General features: G+C 30.3%; 1 protein-coding gene across 2 annotated transcripts; it reads left to right on the forward strand.

Moving 5' to 3' along the window:
* Positions 1-225: 225 nt before the first annotated feature.
* Ctl5 (C-type lectin 5) lies at positions 226-20,347 on the forward strand. Of its 2 annotated transcripts, none has more exons than XM_083088846.1 (6): positions 226-441; positions 575-838; positions 14,609-14,709; positions 15,178-15,372; positions 18,733-18,938; positions 19,784-20,347. In XM_083088846.1, exons 3-6 carry the CDS (start codon positions 14,619-14,621, stop codon positions 19,940-19,942), a joined length of 651 nt encoding a protein of 216 aa, XP_082944972.1. In that variant the 5' UTR covers positions 226-441; positions 575-838; positions 14,609-14,618; the 3' UTR covers positions 19,943-20,347. The 2 variants fall into 2 exon arrangements, with proteins under 2 accessions (XP_082944972.1, XP_082944973.1); XM_083088847.1 differs by having other exon boundaries at positions 653-838.
* The last annotated feature ends 59 nt before the right edge of the window (positions 20,348-20,406 follow it).

Consider the following 20,406-nt stretch of genomic DNA (forward strand, 5'->3'; position numbering starts at 1 on the left):
GACAAATTTCTCTAATTTTGATATTCAGACTTCAAAATGTTAATCTTGCCATTTAAATGACAACTTGATGAAATCCGTTCTAATAAACAAAAATAGCAACTGTTCTCATTCAAACGAGTCAATTCAACGTCATTACATAATTAAATAAATATTTAATCGATCGATTATTCGATCGATTATTAATGCGATTTTTGCATCGATAAAATAATATTACGTAATTTGACATTTACTGGAATCAGGGCTTACCAGTTATACTCATTCAACGAGATTCTTTTTCTCATCTCAGGAGACAAGGGATTGCACTCTTGCATGATCGAAGATCACACCGCCGGGATAAGAGGAGATTTTCGAAACGACGATGATCGTCGACAAATCTCCTTGGTGGGGATAAAGACGAAGAGGACGAAAAGGTGGACGATAATGCTATCGCTATACGAACCGGTATGTACAAGTACAATTCCCGATGTCGACGAACAGGTGGGGTTCGTATCCCACCTGTGGAGAACCCAACGTCTACCTGATGAGGATGATGCCCCGTTCTGGTGGGAGTAATTTAGGTTACTCGTACCACTAGGGAATGTGGGCCGACTATATACCGGCTCATCGCGACCGTCCGCCAGTTCATTCCTTTCCCGTATTTGCGATTCATCAGATCCTGCGCTTCGCACTCTCGACCCTCGATTCCTCCTATCGTCATCATCATCGTTTGACATCGAAGTCTCTTTCTCAGCTGTCGTCCCTAGGTAAATCCGATCAGGGAAAAAGGCGACTAGCCAGAAAGAAGGGGATCATCGACTATCTTCAAAATTTCACAACATCCTCAAGGACCGCTTCTTCTGTAAGTAAAATATTTTATTCGACTATGAATTTAAATTTCGATGCTATTTGATACCAACGTCTCAATACAAATACAAAATAGAGAAGTAATAAACTCGACTAAAGATTCTCAAATCATTTTTATTTCAAGATTTCAAAGCAAGAATGAGATAAGCTTATAAATTATTCCCTTATAAACAGTTCCCTCTTCTCTCTCTCTCAATATTTAATTTCTAATTGGTAAAATGTTTTTAATTCAAAGAGCAGTTTTATATATTTCTATCGAAAATTTCGACAATCTTTTATAAACATTCGTAAAATGGTGAAAAGCATTGTATATATTCAAAAAATGTCTCTATGACACTGACGCGAGAATAGAAATATAAGGCATATCTTTCTGTTGCAATATCGAACATTGAACTCACTGAAGTTATGTGGGCTTCAAGTCCTGATAAATTTCATCAACACGCGTGTGTATGTGCCATGCCCTTCCTAACAAAATTATCAAAATATTAAATACCTGACAGTTGATAGTCCTAACTTGCCAAAGATATGACATAATGATTTATACAAGCTCGGGAATCTTCCTCATTTCGGATAAAGGCGCAATACATCAAGAAAAATAGTATATTGCATGAGAATCTAATGTAGTAATGTTGCGCCAACGATTTACGAGCTTTTGTTTAGTTGACGTGGTTGAAAGTTACATCTTAGGTCTAACACGCATGTTACTCAATTCGCGGTTTATACAAGGTGATGACAGGATGTTGCATTTCAATTTTAAAGTCATGCTCATTATATCCAAATTGTAGATTGAAATCAACGAGCTTTTCAACTTTTGCATCAAAAATGCGCAAAAAACTCATTTAAAGTAAATATTTCATTATGTAAAATAAGTCAGAATATCCGATATTGATTTTAATGATCGATTTTTTAATGAATTTGATGTACTTTCTTGACAAAAGCTTCAAGACTTTGATATTCTTTAACACTTAATATTAAATATTTATGCAACTCAGTTTCAAATTAATTCCCGAAAAGTAAAGTGCTATTTTCTCAGAACTAAAAGTTGTAATGAGTATGTCGTTTGTTATTAACTTTTATGTAGTGAAAACATGTCTGGTGTCTCTCGTAATTATGTTAATAATAGGTAGAAAGATGCATGATATTAATTTTATACCAACAGAGATGACAAAGTCAATTTTAACGAAGAAAGTATACAATTAGAAAATATGATATTCACATAAAAAAGAATAAATTAGACAAATCTGTTCCAGTTACTCTTTAACTCAATTTAACAAAAGGTCTCTTTTACGCTAGATTTTTTATAAAGGTGATTTTAAGTATAAATTTTCTTTAGAAAAATGTAGAATGTCTCCTATTTTTTTTTAAATTCTTCGAAATTATTTGTGGAATTTTTTTAATTATTTCTCGGCTTTTAATTTATAATATTGAGTGTCGATGCTGAATAAATAACAACGTGTATTCAAGATTAATATTCTCGCGTTAGTCTATCTCGTACGGGGTCTTCGATTTATTAATGATATAAGTAAACGGTCGCTCGTGAAAGTTTATATGCAAGATGCTGCATCCAAAGTTGTAAGTAACGGATCTACTCGATTTACTGTCCGACAATATGTGGACAATTTTTACGATGATAGGAACATCGCAAAAACATATAAACTTATATATATTAGATAGATGTATTTAAATAATAACATCATTGATATATAGATCCAAAGTTTGCTGCATTGATAACGATAAAAATTTTGTATTTAAGGATGAACGTGAATAAGCCAAATCTTTTGATAAAAGTTTGTTTTTTAATTAATAAATTACTTACAATATAAAGAAAGTTATTGATATCCCGATTTCTTAGTTAGTTAATTAAAAATTAATATCGATATGTTATTAAAATTAATATCAGATATTCCTAAATATTTGTATGTATACAACCATTTTAAGCTTGTTGTAAAAACGATTTGCTAAATTTCTGCAAATTAATTGTACGAATAATTCATATTGTTCGAATTACGCCAACGCATTATTGATTGGACGATTTTTTTTTCATCTTGATGTGACCGTGTTTCGAAAGTATCTTCGAATCTTCAATTCCTCATCAGTAGCATGTCCTTATTTCGATTGACTTTATTTTGCTCTACATGTTTCCTCGCTAATTCAGAATGAAAAAAAGGCATTCGAGTAGAACCATATTTATCAATTTTTTTAGGAGTGATGAATTATTTTTGGATGTTAAAAAGAGAGATAAATCTCTATAACGTGAATAACACACAATGTATATAGATTAATTTAAATATCAAAAATTTTATATTTAAAGTAAAGATAAATTAATAAGTAGAAACTAGAGGAAAACATTTACTATTAAAATAAAAATTGAAGCATTTAAAATTTTATAATAAAAGCAAAATTCTTTATTCAATTCAAAATTGATGAAAAATCACTTTCTCGAAATTTTAGGAAGTCCAAATAATCTATTTCAGTTATTGATGAAATAATAATAATAAATATGTACATGATAAAGTTAGCATCATAAAATTCTCTTTACATGCTTACAAGTAACTATACCAATCATGCTATAAACCTATTTTTACTATCTTTGAGCTTCAAATTAATTTGTTAATATTAACTGGTTTTGCAAACTAGTAGCTGAATTTAAATTCTTTGGATCATTAAAATGTTATTTTGCGAAATCGATGCCAGAATGCTTTTACATCGGTCGTTTATGCAATGTTTAAATCAACTATGAAAAAACATGTTGCCTCTCACCAGGAGAATTTAATGCTCTTAATCATTATTTCGAAACATGTTTCATTTTGTATCAAGAGAGTTTCCTGACATTTTATTTTTTTTTATTCGCGTGGTATCTTCAAATAAAATTGCACGATTACGTAAACGATTGTGCGGATTATACACACTTGCATTTATGGATATAAATATTTTTAGACTCTCAATTTGTTTCGTTGTACGCACAGGACGTTAAATATGTTATTTATGCAAAAGAAATTGTTTTTTTAATATTTCCCTAATGATTTATCCCCTTTGAAGTTTCCTTTCACTTGTATCATTTATCGCACTTCCCTGTATTTTTTTTAGATTTAAAAACTCTCTTCTGATTAATATAAGCATTTAATGTGTTGTAGAATAAAAAATATTCTTATACTTTGTTGCAAATTCTGACATATGACAGGTTAATGGAAATCGGGAAAATGGCGTCCTGTTTTCTAATAAAGTAAATTTCACATTTTTAAGATAATTGCGATTTATCTTCTCACACAAAGCGACGAGTGAAAAGCGTACATGATTGTACACTTTGCGCTATCGCAAGATTTCGACACTTTATGTAGGTAAAATGAGTTGACACGATCCCTCCTTAAGAAGATCTGCATCACACAAAACAAAGCAAAAGAAAAGAGATTAATATCGTTTCTGTGAATTAGGTAGGCAAAGGTGTAATTACCATCAAAGGATTTCGAATCTGTAAACGCTTTTTCAAGTGTATATACTTGATGTTTTTTTTTTTTTTTTTTAGGAAAGTATTAATTAAGCAACTTTTTAAAAAAGTCAGTGTAATATTACTTGAATATTTTTATTTTGTTTTAAATCGCTCTTGAGATATATTTTTATATTTTATATTAAATTTATTTGAAAAAAAAGAGATTTTAAATTACGCATTGTTTTAATTTAAAAATATATCAAAATATAAAACTATAGAATATATAAGGTATAAATCTGTAAGGTATAAATCTGTAAGAAGTCAGAAATTAGAAATTAATTTTAACATTCATGATTATATGGCATATTCTAAAGAATAGTATTCTATTTTTTATATCAGTGTAATACTTGTACTTAAATATAATACAATTTGAAATAAAATTGTATAAAATATCATACATTATAGAAAGTTAAGATAGAAATTTAACGAGGATTAAAAAAATAACTTATATCGAATAAAAATACGTTGAAAACACGCTGATTCTACGCGATTGATGGCAGTAATTTTGCATCATATCTTCCATTAAGAGGAAGAAAGGTGAAGATTATCCAATTGATTCGATGTAATTAAGGATGGAAACTCGAGATTGCCATCTTCTGCTTTTAAATTCACGATGTGACTCATGAACGCATTTCTAAAGTCTTCTTAAGTATCAAGTAGTAAACCCCGATATCGTTCAGACGAGGGGAGTCATTAACGAAGTGGAATCTGTCTTTTTTTTTATGAACTTGATTCGTCTCGTTTTTGCCGTGTCGGGTTCACCAGAATCCAGACACAGTCCATAGAACGCGGGATACCAACATTGCCGTTAACAAAAGTCCACCTCGGACAAACTGTAAGAGACTCCTGGAAGAGAGTCGGCTGGACGTAAAGCCGGCCAGCTAACGGTTACAACGCGATGTGGTTCGCACACATACACGTATGTGTAGAGGCATGCACACATTCACTATTTAGTGAGTGTCGTTTTCCTACACCTACGGTTCTCATTCTCATACTCATTCTCATTCTCGTTCCTGTTCGCGTGAATGGCACGACGGCGGTCGCGTCTCACAAATACTTGGAAAGCTCGACGTCAAGTCGGACAGATGTCACGACGACACGACGGTTTTGATATTGCCCGTGATAGTCGTTACCACTACTTGTCCAAGTAGAAGAAATCCTTGTAGACTTGTCGAAGTAGAAGAAATCCTTGTAAACTCTCTGCGATGTGTACATTTTAGATAGCAAATTAGAATTTCTGATCTCATGATTAAAATTTCATTATCGATTAGAAATTTTAAATCTCCTCGTTAATTTATTAGAAAACAAAATTAACAAAATTCTAATTTGCTCGACATATAAAAAAATACAATTTTTATCTCTACAATTATTTGGCCAGTGAAAAATTCTGAATCTTAATTCTGTAAATATATGCTATGCTGTTTGGGGCACAAAGGTTTCTCTATAATTGAATAATCATTAGAATTATTTTAACGACTGCCATGTAAGTAGCAGATAGATATTACATTGTAGCTTGTTATAACGTAACTAGTATGTGTAAAGCAAATTACTGTAGCGCGCGGTTACTCACATTCAAATTACAGGGGTACGGAATCGATACCTCTGCAAGAGAAACACTGAGTAAAGTAAACGGTCAGAGCATCTGCTTTCAACGTGGCGAGCATTATTAATCTCCGTCACTTTGACCGCGACGTGCCTTTAGTTTACCGCAAACCACAAATGTTAACCAAACATGTCCAATAGCCTGCATTGTTTTTCATAATGTGATACGATTATTGCAAAAAATAATGAAAGAAAAGCACACCTCTCATGCTTACAGCGTGGAAAAGTAGCAATTAATATTTTACGACAGGAAAAAAATATCTATGATGAAGCGAAAATAAAAGCTATTCTGATAATTTCTTTTAGAAAGAAATAAAATTGATAAATGAAAAAATCTCTAGGCCAACGCGTGTTGTATTAATTATTATGCATAAGTTTCAGTATATTATATTAACGCAATTCTATTATTCTCATAATAATAGATAGTCTCATAATAATATATAAATTTATTAATAAATTAAATAAATTTATTATTTATATATAAATTTATTAATAAATTAAATAAATTTATTATTTATATAAATCATATAAATCATAACGCGACAACACATTGCCATTAAAAAATAGTTACCATGTATCTTGATGCTTTTTAGACTAGAAAGTGCATCACGCGTGTCTAACACATACATGCACCATGCAAGACATTATGATATACTTGAGTTATAATTAAAGACCATGATGCAAGAAGCAGGTAATTCTCCCCCTCCCCATAACAGATAAAATTAGATAATTCAAAACTTTCAATTAAACAGTAAATATAAAATATACAGAATATATTTACATAATATTCAATATTCATTATTAAAATGTCTTGAGGTTGAGGCTTCAGCTGAATTAAAAACTTTTGCAAATAAAATATTTAAAAAAAGATATTACTATATTAAAATATTCTAAAAATTATCATTAATTTACATTTTATAAAACTTAGCAATAAAAATAAAATTACATAAAAGATAATATAATATAAAATAATATAATCCAAAACAATATCGAGATATAAATACCTGATATGAAATTTGCAAAAAAAGAACGTATGCTTTAATTAGTAAAATAGCAAATTCGCACATTTCTTCCCGAGAGAAACGAAAAGCCGCTAGGGAGTGTATACCCGGTGGCTCATAACGGTACCAAACTTCAAGATCGTACTCTCGGCGACGATGTTCTTCTTCTTCTTCATCTCGTTCGCAAACCCTCGGGCGATGCACGTGTCTTCGACGAAAGAAGATAACCGGACTAATGAGTCGATTCTGGAACAACTTTCCTTTCTATTACTGCGCCATATTGAATCGACCGATGAGAACAAAGCGCGGCTCTTGATAACCATGTACAATGAACGCATCCCTTTGGCTTTTTATCTCTCTCTCTCATCACATTTTCTTAAAAAAATACAATTTTACGGACAGAGCATTACTTTTTCACCTTCATCAATATGATATGTAATATACATAGTATGCAGATTTAATTAGAACATAATATATTCATGATTTAAGATCAGATTTTTTTATATTCAGATATAATTTTATATTATATCACTGACTATGTAATATGTTAATTATATTGGGTAATTTACGTGCGTGTTTAAAATTAGCATCAATATGCATCTCGTGAAAGAGCAATCGGTACCATCTTAATTCCGAAGTTCCGGAATTCTTCGATTCGATTTCGATGGATTTCAATATTTCGCTCATTTGCATTCGTTGAAAAAATTTCCCATTCGCGACTTCTCGGACTTATTAATGACCTATAAATTTATCTTAACTTTGTATCGCGAATTTACATCAAAGGCTTTTTATTGTCATTAAAAAATCTTGTTTCGGAACTTTCAATTTTTGTGTACTTCACATAATTCTAATTCATACAAAATAATCACGTAATACGAAAATCATCTTGAATATTTCATGCCACTTTTTGGCATTTAAATACTTGTTGCTTTTATCTTTAGACTAGACATTGATCATTATATATATGTATAATTACATCTTTTCGTGGAAATTTTTTTTCAAAAAGAAAACAGAGAAAAATGCGTTTAAGAATTTTAATTTTGTGACATATATAATAAAAAATGCATAAGCCTAATCATAGTGTTACTATCCACTTTTAAAAATATTAAAAATTTGACGAAATAGACTACAGATTTTTAGAAAATTATTTTTGTTCAGATTTTATATCTACATCAAAATCAATAATACTATAAAAAAGTGGCTGCAATTCATAAAAGTATTTATAAAACTCGAGCACACACACATATAATTTAATTATTATATAATTTGGGCATTTCTAGTTTCTGAAATATTGTTCAGTCTGTTTAAATAACAGATATAAAAAATATTTTTGAATAAAACCAGCAAATTCAATGATTAAAATAATTATATAATTTTGCAGCAATGAAAATTGCTTTATATTTAAAATGTATTGTTTGCGAATTGAACAATATTTACAATATTTTAATGATAATGTATTGTAGATATTATATTGAATTTGTACATCGCTTTTGTATTTTAGTTATATCCTTTTATAATTCAACTACCTATTTTGATTTTCGAAGAGAAATATCGAGAAATCGTGTTATTTTCAAAATGCTTTTTCAATTATGGCGCGGAAACATACTGCAAGTATCTAAAAGAGGTCTAATGAGATATATCTTCGATGGCGATGTTCATCCGAGACCGCCACTTCGTGATGCGAGTGTCACGAATGGTTTAGAAAGTTGCAGCCCCTCGCTGAGACTGGCAACCGTGATTCGAGGAAAGTCAGTTGCCTGATAAAAATTAGATAAAAAAAAAACGCATTGCAAAATCACATCAAGTTTCACTGGTTGTGAACGTCTCGTTTCTAAAGATACCGCGAACATCCTATTATCTTCTCGTAGATTACGAATAACAGATATTAGCCGTATTTACTCTGTGTTCGCACTTCTCTAGAAAATATCATAATTATATACAATTTTATTGATTACACATATGATCTATATTAAATAGTTTTATAATTATTATATTTATTCTCTCTTGCTTAAAATATTATAATATTTTAAATTTCGACTACTTTCACTTTTTTAGCTGCAAGTAAAGAGTTCAAAAAAATTAACTCTTTAATATTACTACTATACTATCATCACATAATAAAAACAGAGATATCTTTAAATTCATAACTTAATACATAAGCTTTATTTAAAATTTTGAAACGTATTTTTCTTTGTTTCCTTCTCGATAAAAAGTGAAAAGATTCTCGCGAAAAAATGTAATTTGTTATACAAAATTATTCTTTTCAAAAAAATGACATAATGAAATAATATTAAGGAACTTTCATAGTGATAGTTAATTCTACCCTGCCAACATGGTTATTCCACATAAAAGCGATGGTTTAATTACCATTACGAAACGTCCTGTTTTTTAAGAAACGGTGAAATATCGTATCTCTTGATTTGTGAAAAGTAATATAATGGCGCACCATAACGAATTAGCGTCTACGTTTGCATTACATTAATTAGCTGCCATTGCATCATGTAATAACGATACATTGTAACGTTAGCGCTTCCGCGTCTGGATAAGATGAGAAACAATAAAGAATGTGAGAAGAGTTGATTATTCACGGTAGTATCATTAGCTCCATGAAAAAAGCTCGAGAATTATTATTCTCTTTCTATTAGTCTAGGTTGCATTATATATAATTTTCAGGGGGGAAAGACAAAAATCTTCGCTTCTGTCTACTAGGAATTATTCCTTACGCGAAGAAATAGCGTTGGAATTTTCTCAACGATCGACGTGAACCGCAAAGAATCCAACAATGTGGTTACGGGGTCACTGGACTCCAACTCTGAATCCCATCGATTGATCTTTTCTTTTCCAACTTTACCCCGCACATGCCTAGGTTAAATATAATTTAACAGTTTATAAAATTAAATATAATTTATATAGTTTAAATATATGGATTATTTTAATTCTCACGTGTTTATATAAACAAATATACAACGAATTATAGAAAATAATATTCTTTTTATCTAGTTTTAAATGAATGTTGGAGCATAATATATTTTATTAGTCTCGGAAAGATAATTTTTTTGATAATATATAATATATTGATATTTTGATAATATATATATTAATCTTATATTACCTTCACTGCTATTTTTCTTACCAAGAATCGCATTATTTGTTATTATATAATTATAATGCATCAGGTGAAAGGTTAACGATGTTTTAATTACATTATTAAATCCTTTCTTTCTAGATATTAATTAAATTTTCTCGATGACGAGAAGTATTATACAGATATAATACTAAAATACTCAACATATTTAAGTTATTGCCCAATTATTATTTACTAGCAATTATCTCTCAATTCTTACATCTTATTTTGATTTCGGCTGATTCTATTAAACAGCTGATCGCACGGTGCAAAATAAATTGCTTTGTAAATAAATATACTGTTTGAAGAATAGTAGAAGAATAGTGTTGATTAAAGGTTTATTGCATAAAAAAATAAACGCATCGCATACGAGAGGAGATGCATTTCAAAGAGGAAAATTGCGTAGGTGAGGACATGTATAATGAAGACATATTACTGAAGTCTGTTTGCTTTCGTGCATAGAAATGTTCTTTCGCAAGGGATTTTGCACAACCAAGACTCGATAACAACCAAATTCATAGCATTCGTTTGCTGATCATATTTGAATAAACTCGAGACGTTCCTCTTTCTTCTCTTTCTCTCTCTTTCATTCTCGTGTCTTTCACGAGAAAATTATGATCTTCTTTGAGTATCTCAATTGAAGTATCGGAACAATCCCGAGGAGACGTTGATGCAAGATCACCAGGTGACGAGAGTTCGAGAATGATGTAACGGCAAGTTTTGCAATGACAAACTATAAAAAAAGGGAATACTCGTTGAGATCACTTGACGATTGTTGAGTATGTTAGCGCTATGTCCGCATAGCACTTCTCACATTGAGAAAATTGAATTGACATCTAGAAAAGAGGGATCTAATAAATATCATTAAGACATCGTTAACCTTTTTATCTGTTGCGTTATCTATCCTATAGCAAAAGTGCATTGACGAGTATTCAATAGTTTTTATTCTTCTAAACGCATATTTAAAAAATAAATATAATTATAGAAATAATATATAAAAAATAAATATAATTATAAATATATTATAAATATATTATATAAAAATAATATATAAAAAAAAATAAATATAATTATAATCTGCTAGAAACGAAAAACCGATTAAATTAACATATAACAGATATTTTTTAAATTGCAATATATATATCATATAAATATGTATTTTCTCAACCATCAATATATATAGTTTTATTTTTTATTATTACTATTTTATTTTTATATAAAAGAGAAAACTGTTCCAATCTAAATATGTTGAAAGTGAAATGGAGTGAAAATAATACAATAAAATCTCTAAGATTAATTTAATTGTAAGACAAGATATAAGAGAGTTACGTGAAAAGGATATCAACAATTTTATTCTCAATTTATCCAATGTATGAATTTATTTCACTTTATACCCGGCCTCATTCATTAAAATCGATCATTAAATACACGATGTCTTATCTCGTTAATACGTATTGCCGCTCTCATAACCCATCAACCTCTATTCTGGCGATGAGCTATCAACTTTCGATCTGAACACTCCATTTCACGCGGTATACATTTAACGCGCTATCGCATGTCATGGCACAATACATGTTTTATTACAGTTATTATAATAACACTTACACTTCCATCCTAATTGACGGCTACGCGCGAAGGAAATGATTGTCAAAGAATCCTTCTATTGTGGAAGAATGAATCGGATGAATAGCGACACAATGTTCTTCTTCATTTAACTTTTTTCTTATACCAAAACGTGAGCTCCGAGATTTGGTTGCATTGTTTGTTAAAGTTTTTACGTTCTTAATTTTTCCCAGCTGGAGATTTTCTCATACACGTTGTCAGTGTTATGGATTCAATGATATATAAATATTAATGATTATTATCATGCAAAAACGCCACACATGTAGACTTTCGAGACAAACCAGCCCATTATTTTTAAAAAAGAAAGTGTATTATAGTCGCGAGCCTCTAATATACGATGGTTAATAAATATGGATGTGCAGTGATTAAATCAGATATTTAGAATTCAAATGACTATTTGTCGTGTACTTAGATATACAAATTTGTCACAAACTAGATAATCAGTAATAAATAATTCAACAATGAATAATCTTTCTAATATAAACTTTTATATAACTTGATGATTTTTAATTATTTTCTATTAATAATTTGAAAGTTTATTTTCCCTTATATTTAGCAAATTCATGACTCTACTCATCGTGTGTATATATATATTGTGTGTATGTGTGTACTTAGTTATACAAGTTTATCAAATTAGATAATCAATAATAAATAATTCTGAATAATCTTTCTCTTAATATTCTCTTCATATAAATTTTTATGTGACTGGATGATAATTACTTTTGATCAATAATTATTTAAAAATTTATTTTCCTTTATAACAAAGTTGTTTTCATCATAAATAAAGTAGACATCACCTGCACCTATTTCTTACAAGGATTGTTCATTTAATTTCATTGAAATATCATTAAATCATTATAATAGTTTTAGATTGCAGTTAAATACTAATCATATCTTCTAATTTTACTGCGAATATTGATGCGAAAATTTCGTTCTTTGAATAATTTCTTAAAAGCGTATTTGTCAGTTTGAATTTAGGTTACAATTAAATTAAGAGATCATAAGAAAACAACTTGATAGCTTTTACAATCATGCAAAGTATTGCTTTCCGAATTAAAGATAATGGCAATTAATTGGAACGATGATCTGGGTGATCATAGATCGCTTTTACTTGGTCGCTTTATAGATACATTTTGTAGTGGCTGTCGTATCGTTTGATTTTCTAGAAAGTGGTTCGCCTCGCATTTGTCCTGACGATGAATAACAGTCATTAGTAAAACCATCACGAAGCGCCGACGTTTACGTGTCGCGCGAAATCAATCCGGAAGTTATAATTCGATTCGCCGTTTACTTTAATCGAATCGAGCTAGAACATTGATTAATCGCGAAATAGACAACAATTATAAAACGATTGTTTCACGAGAGAAAATAGAATTTCTAATAGTTAAAATATAATAATTTTTTTCTAATAATTGATTAAGAAAGTCTGAAAAGTACTACTTTAGTCATACAAATTAAATACAATATATGAAAAAAGATATTCTAAATATAACATATTATAATTTTTATCTCCCATCCTATATAATAGCTCTTGTATCTAATAAAGAGCTTTTATTTAAATAACAGTTCTTTTAATGTTGTATACTAATTTTGAAGAAAATTATAAAGATGTAACGAGAACTATTTCTAATGAATTTCATTAAGAATATATCTTTCTCTAAAAATACATCGAAATGTATTTTAATTTCAAATTTTTAATTTTAATATTATTTAATTATAAATTTTATTTTTCTTTAACATAATTCATGAGATACTATATATTTTAAATGTGATTAAGAAAGCTATAAAACACTATATTTAAGAAAATTGCAGAAATTATGTCAAAAATTTTAATGATTTATAGGATTGCGTTGCGCAAATTCAGCACACATGCAGGCATCATAAAAGCCTTGTAACCCCGTAACCTCGAACTGCTGGACACATATTCAATAGCGTTGGCAAATGTTCAGTGTTCCCATTTCCCGAAAGAATTACCGACTTTCTTACGAATTCCATGATTCTATTCTAGTCTATGATATGTTGTTTGCCTCTGCCGTGTGCCCTGAATTTACGTAATAACTATTTGCTTAAAAATGAATATAAATACAATATAAAATTATCATTGTCGGAACTTTCTAACAGGCTTGCATTTATACTGTTATACTTTTATCATATTTTATCATATTTTCTAATAAACAGAGTTAAATTAACAATGGAAATAATTTCATGAAATAATTTGTAAACGGCAAAATCATTTAAATCCTATAGATATGTTTCACGTATTAATCGATATATAGAATAATATGAATAAATCAAATATATAAAAAGTTAATTTTTATTATATTAATTATCAAACATTAATTTTTTTCAACACTAGGCAACTTTTAGCACATTTTTTAATAGATGAAACTAAGTTATAAACTTATAAAAAGTATTAAAAAAGTATCATTTTGATGATACATCAAAAACGCCTGATTTTTCCACTTTCTAGAATGATTGCAATAGTAATCACGATAGTTCTCATTTGTATTACGCTAATTAAATATACGCATGTACGTTGCATTGTGAATGTTTTGCACGTATTAAACGAAATTGCGGCATCATACTGATTAATAATCAATGCTTGCCTAGAAATGACGAAAATTTCAAGTTTCAAGGGCTCACATTTGGAGACCTTATATAATGTAATATAATTTAGTCAAATTACGACAACATATTTGCATTGATGCAAATATTTCACGAAGTTTAATAAGTACAATATTTTATGAAATAATTAGTTATGTGTATATGAATGGAATGTAATTTGAAAACTTTTTTTTGGCACTCAGAATTCTAAATAATTTTGGTTTAGACATAAGTCAATAAATTGCCTAAAGATTCATAAATAAAGATCGATGATATGTATTGCGAAATTGACCTATAAACAACCGTTCTGTTTCTCTTTTCAAGGTTCGGGAGTATGAGGGCCATCTGCTTGCTCCTCGTCGGCATCGTCGTCGTGAATGCCCAGCGTCGTTTAGCCTTGCCCGATCCGCGAAGCTGCGCGAATCGTAAGTATTTTCAGTGACATTTCGCAATCTTTTCTTTCCTTAGTTAACAGTTGCAGTAACTAATTAAGTAGAAAATAATGGGAAACCAGAGTTAAGAAAGAGAGAGAAAGAGAGACGAAAAGAGAAGTGTTCTTCATTCATTAAAATGCGTTCGTTGTGTCGTAACTCACGGCGGCTTCATGCAAATTAATTCACGTTAAGCCGTCAAACGATTGCAGTACATAGGATGTGTGTTCCATTTATCTTCTGTAACGTATGATTTCATGGTACAAAATCATTTAGCAATAGTTCTACATTCTTTAGTTGTATAAAAACGCGTGCAGCATTTTTCTAAGTCTATATATATTTCTCTGAATTGTGTAATAAATTTGATGAACATGTCAAACGAAGCTGTCATTAATCGATTAACTGAGATACAATCACAACTAACTATATTATTGATGATGCATTAACGTGCCCATTCTTCAGGTGTCCGTCACTCGTCATATAGAGATGGCAGAGGAGTCCTTCATTCGTATTTCTTCAGCTGGGAACATCAGCCGACCAGAAGTCTCGAGGTAGACTGGCTGGATGCTCGTAATATTTGCCGTCGTCATTGCATGGACGCCGTGTCCCTGGAGACTCCTCAGGAGAACGAATTCATCAAGCAGAGACTAGCGAGAGGTGAGCTGCCGCGATGACAAATTCAAAATTGTTGTTGCTTCTTTGCCAATCCATATATATGTATATATGTCTTATGAAAATTTATAATCTTATATAATCTCTTGCGAATAATCAAGAGAGGCCAATTCGTGAATTGGTGATTTCGACAAGAATTAGTAAATGGTAGATTTAATCGTTGATTATTCGAGTGATGCAATGTAGCCGGTAGCCAAACGTCTCATCAAACTTTAGCTAACAAATCCTTTCTGATGACTCTTAACGCTTTCTTAATAAAAATGTTGAGGTATGAAGATTTATCGAGTCCTAAGTAAAAATGTATAACCTTTTGCAAGACTTTCGTGAAAATGAATAAATTACTCTTCACATACATAACTTAATCCATTAAGATCTGAAAATATTTTTATCGTAACCTTTTTCATTTGTATTTGGGCCGAAGTTTTGTAAAATAATAATTTTAAAATTGTAAAAATATTCACATTCTCTCTATGGCACAAATTATATATTAAATCTTGTGACATTAAGTTGAAAGATTAAATTCAATTCGTCGGCAACTTTTTAAATATTCTTTCAATTACAAATTTAAAATAACGCGCGATTATTCCTAGCTACGTAAAATATTTTTATTAAAAAAATAATTGTTTAATCAATTTTTATACATATATTCATGGAGATGAGCTTTATAATAGGTCAGATAATCGTTAAATTGTAAAAGTCAAGAAGTAATTAATTGATCATAATTGTAATCTGATTGAAAATCGCGATCATGATCAATTAATTACTTCTTGACTTTTACAATTTAGCGATTGTGAAGAAAATATTTTCTTAACACAAACTATGTCAATGTCACATTAATATTCTCGCAATTTCCGATGAATTCCGATCGATATGAAATATCGATTACATAATTTTTTTTAGTGCTTCTATTTATACATAATATCGATTACATAATTTTTATTAGTGCTTCTATTTCTTGTTTGCTAAACGAAAATTATCATACATAATTCATGTAAAATCCGAGTCCGTTTAAATTAAAGATTCGAAAGGCGTCATAGAATCTCATTAACGTTCATTTCGCGTTTCTTTGTCCGCGGGGAAATTTTCACGCTGCAACTTTGTCGAGCCTACGAATACAATAAAGAAGGCTCTCGAGCGCGTGAGAAGTAAAAGCGGAATCTTCTTCGGTCAATTTGCGGGCGCAAATGATTGCACAATGTTGCTGCGCGATTAAATATCACGAAGGGGTAGCGAAAACGAGCGAGATTAGGCGCGTCCGCAGATTCGGTGGCGTAACGTTTCGTGCCTTGGCTCGTCATTTCTCTTCGTCATTTCTCTACGACCCCGTTTGAACCTTCTCGATGAGGAATTTCAGTTGCAATTTAGACTCGCAGATGACTAGATGCTCGTATACCCCTATACTCGGTTAAGCGGGTCACTTTCACTTGACCGTTGATGCTCTGTGTAGAAAAAGGAGCCGACGTGAAAGGGACTTTATGTAGGTACTTGTAATTCAACGATTTGTCTTCCTTGAGCTTGGAGTCTCGTTAGTCATCGGCGATAACGAAACATTCGTTGCCTCTAAAATGACTATCGATTAACTTTGATTCGAGCAATCAATATTGAAATACAGAATATAATGATGATTTTTAATGATGATTTAATATATTTCGGTCTCTCTAATAAATAATATATAATATAATTGATTATTTTAAAGCAGGATTTTTGTATCGTTTTAAAGAGATATATTTTGCATGACAACATACACATATGCACACACAAAAGCAGCGATGTTAGATCAATTTGTATTAAATAGTCATTAAAGTCCATATTTTATATATATAATCTTTATTACTTGAGATTTATTACTTGAAATTTTATGCCTTTCTTTTGTTAGATAATTTATGTATATTAATATTCTTCTCTCTCTCTCTCCATGTAATATATGTTAGATAATTAATGTATATCAATATTCTTCTCTCTCTCCCCTATAATAATAAGAGTTTTCGCCAAGATTTCACACGTTTTCACTTAATATATTATCTTACACACTTTCTTTTCTCTCGAACTTTCAAGTAATTCTAATTAATTTCCCGTTCAAACAATAATTATTATATATCCATATATCTATTTTAATTTCTTCTTCGAGTATTTTCAGTTATAAATGAATCAATTGATATTGATTAATCAAGACTGTTTAAATTAATGCAGACTTTTAGAAAAAAATTTTAACTGTACAACACTAAATTTTCCTTCTTTTTATCTATATTATAAATAATCAAATTGTCTCTCTAGAAAAGGAAGATAAATTAATAATTATTAGTAAAATAATAAAGATTATTAATTGAGCTATAATTAATAATGAACAAGCATCGTGCTTTGTAATAAACCTAGATTGTTGGATGCGAGTTAATTATTCAATAGATGAAAAATTCCGCATGCCACGGAAAACCGCAGTTAAAAATATAATAAGGAAGATAAAATAAGGAAATGTCGGGCTAGAAATTAAATTTAAGGCATCTGACAGGTCAACGAACGGTGGCGGATGCTTCCGAAGAATTTAATAGCGCGCTGCGATTTATTTAATTAATTTGCGTGCAACTCTGCGAGATCAAATGCACAGACTTCAAAAAGTAATTTAAATTTTCAAAATTTATACAAGTCTATCTTTATGTAAATAATTCATTGAAAGATGTTCATCTCGAGTCCAAAACATGCTCGGTGCATACAGATTCGCAGAATTTCAGCAATTTCAGCAAAAAAGTATTTTGTACAAAATTAAATGATAAAATACGGCCATCGCAAGGTAATTACATAGCACGTATAATTATACGATAGAGATACGTCAGTTAATAATTTCTTTTAATTATAAATCGAATTGCAATTCGAATATACGATATTTTATACGAGGTTGTTTGAGTTATTGTTCAGATAATAAGATGCTATTTATGATTGAGATACATGGTATTATTAAGAAAATGATAGTTATTTATCCATGCTTCCTTGAGCCTCATTTAGTATTTATGAATACCTGCCATCATATTTTGGATAATTTTATATCTAGGAAAAGAAGATTCTATTGCGGTCACAAGTGACGCGGATATCCGGGTGAAAATAATCAATGCATCAAGAGTGACAGAGATTGAAAAGTTGTCAACGTATAATTTATAGCTGACATCGGTTGCTGACATCGATTCAGATAATAAGAAATTTAATTATTTGTTTCCACAGATTTATATAAAAAATTCGCGTTTTCTTGCTCTTGTTCCTAGCAAATATTTCTTCACATTAATTTTTGGTCACACATTAATTGCATGAATTATAAACTTTTAAATTTGTGTTATATTGATACTATCGTTTAATTAGGAAATGTGAGATACATTTGGACGTCCGGCCGCAAGTGCAACTTCAATGGCTGCGACCGACCAGATCTTCAGCCCCAGAACGTTAACGGATGGTTCTGGTCTGGATCTGGCGCCAAGATTGGGCCGACGAGCCAGCGTAACACTGGAGACTGGAGCAACACTGGAGGATATGGTCAACCACAACCAGACAACCGCGAAGCTGCACAGGTATGATATTTTTTTTACTTTCAAAATTTTTATATTTTTAATATTTAGATAATTGCATGTATAATTCCACGTAAACAAGGACCTTTATGTATATTTCAACATATATTTTACAAATGGATTGCTTAAGTTATAAAAAATATTTAATATAAAGAAGGAATTACCGCGAAGGTTTTGCCAAGTGGAGCAATTGGCTCCAACATGCTTTCGTAACGCACGTTTGGCGCTGACCTCGTGAAACTCTGATTTATATTCTTGTAGGATAGAGAGAGTGAAAGTGTTTTGGCATCTTCGGATTCAGCGATGCTCTTATATGTGACCTTTAATATATTTTTAAAGGCTCTCGTTATAAACTAGATACTACATGTACCTGATCTTTCAACATTTCATTGAGAATTAAAAAAAAATGAAATTCATGTATCTTTCTTTTAATGCTTAATATGTTTTAAAAGCTTTTTGCTATTTCAATAATATTATGTAAAAGAAAAAAATATATTAGTTTTTTAAAATAAAAATTGATTATTTTATATCAAATTTATCTCATTTATGAATTAAAAATTAAAACATGCAAAATTAATATTTTTCCAATAATCAGATAAGAACCACTATTATATTTGGAAATTAGAAATATTGCATTCTAATTAAAAGAAAATTTGAACAAAATGTGTATTTTTGAACTACTTTTTTTTTCAATTAAATGTAACATATCTAACTTTCCAAGAATAAAAACTTATTCAATTTTTTCCGAAGTCAATCTAATCGTAAGATTTATTATAATTATCTCGTTATAATTATCTCGAAGTCAGTCTAATCGTAAGATTTATTATAATTATCTCGTTTACTTACAGGGCAACGACGAGTCTTGTTTGTCTATACTGAACAACTTTTACAATGATGGCATCAAGTGGCACGACGTGGCATGTCACCACGTCAAACCTTTCGTATGCGAGGACAGCGACGAGCTCCTCAACTTTGTCGCATCCCGGAACCCAGGTATCCGTTTGTGAAAGGCGACCGCGGCGAACCCTGGCAAATAAGTTATCGTCGTAAATGGAAGAATTGCGAGGACAAACCAGAGAGAGAGAGAGGACAAAGGCGACGATATTTCAAGCGTGTACTCTTTCTCTTTCTCTCTCTTTTTCGTCGTACCTTTATTTATAATTACACTAACCAATATATATGTATATTAATAGACAGAGTGTACATATATATATTTTTTATACTTTATATACAATATATATATGTGCCCTCTTTAATACAAATCGCGATTGTAGTGTAGTATCGCGCGATTCACCGTAAGCGAAACGATTGGTAAGTCGAAGTAGGCGATAAATGCATTTAGTATTGTACACATGTAATTCTTGTATTTTTTGTATTCATTTCGTATGACAATAAATGCATTTTCATTTGTATTTAAGATCCATTGTTTCTCTCCTGTACCTATATATGTTTTCTTTTTTTACTCTTTATA

This window comes from Camponotus vicinus, unplaced genomic scaffold (assembly GCF_025532165.1).
Source record: "Camponotus vicinus isolate PSW18456_S1 unplaced genomic scaffold, iyCamVici1.0 SCAF_14, whole genome shotgun sequence".
In the NCBI taxonomy this organism is placed as follows: domain Eukaryota; kingdom Metazoa; phylum Arthropoda; class Insecta; order Hymenoptera; family Formicidae; genus Camponotus; species Camponotus vicinus.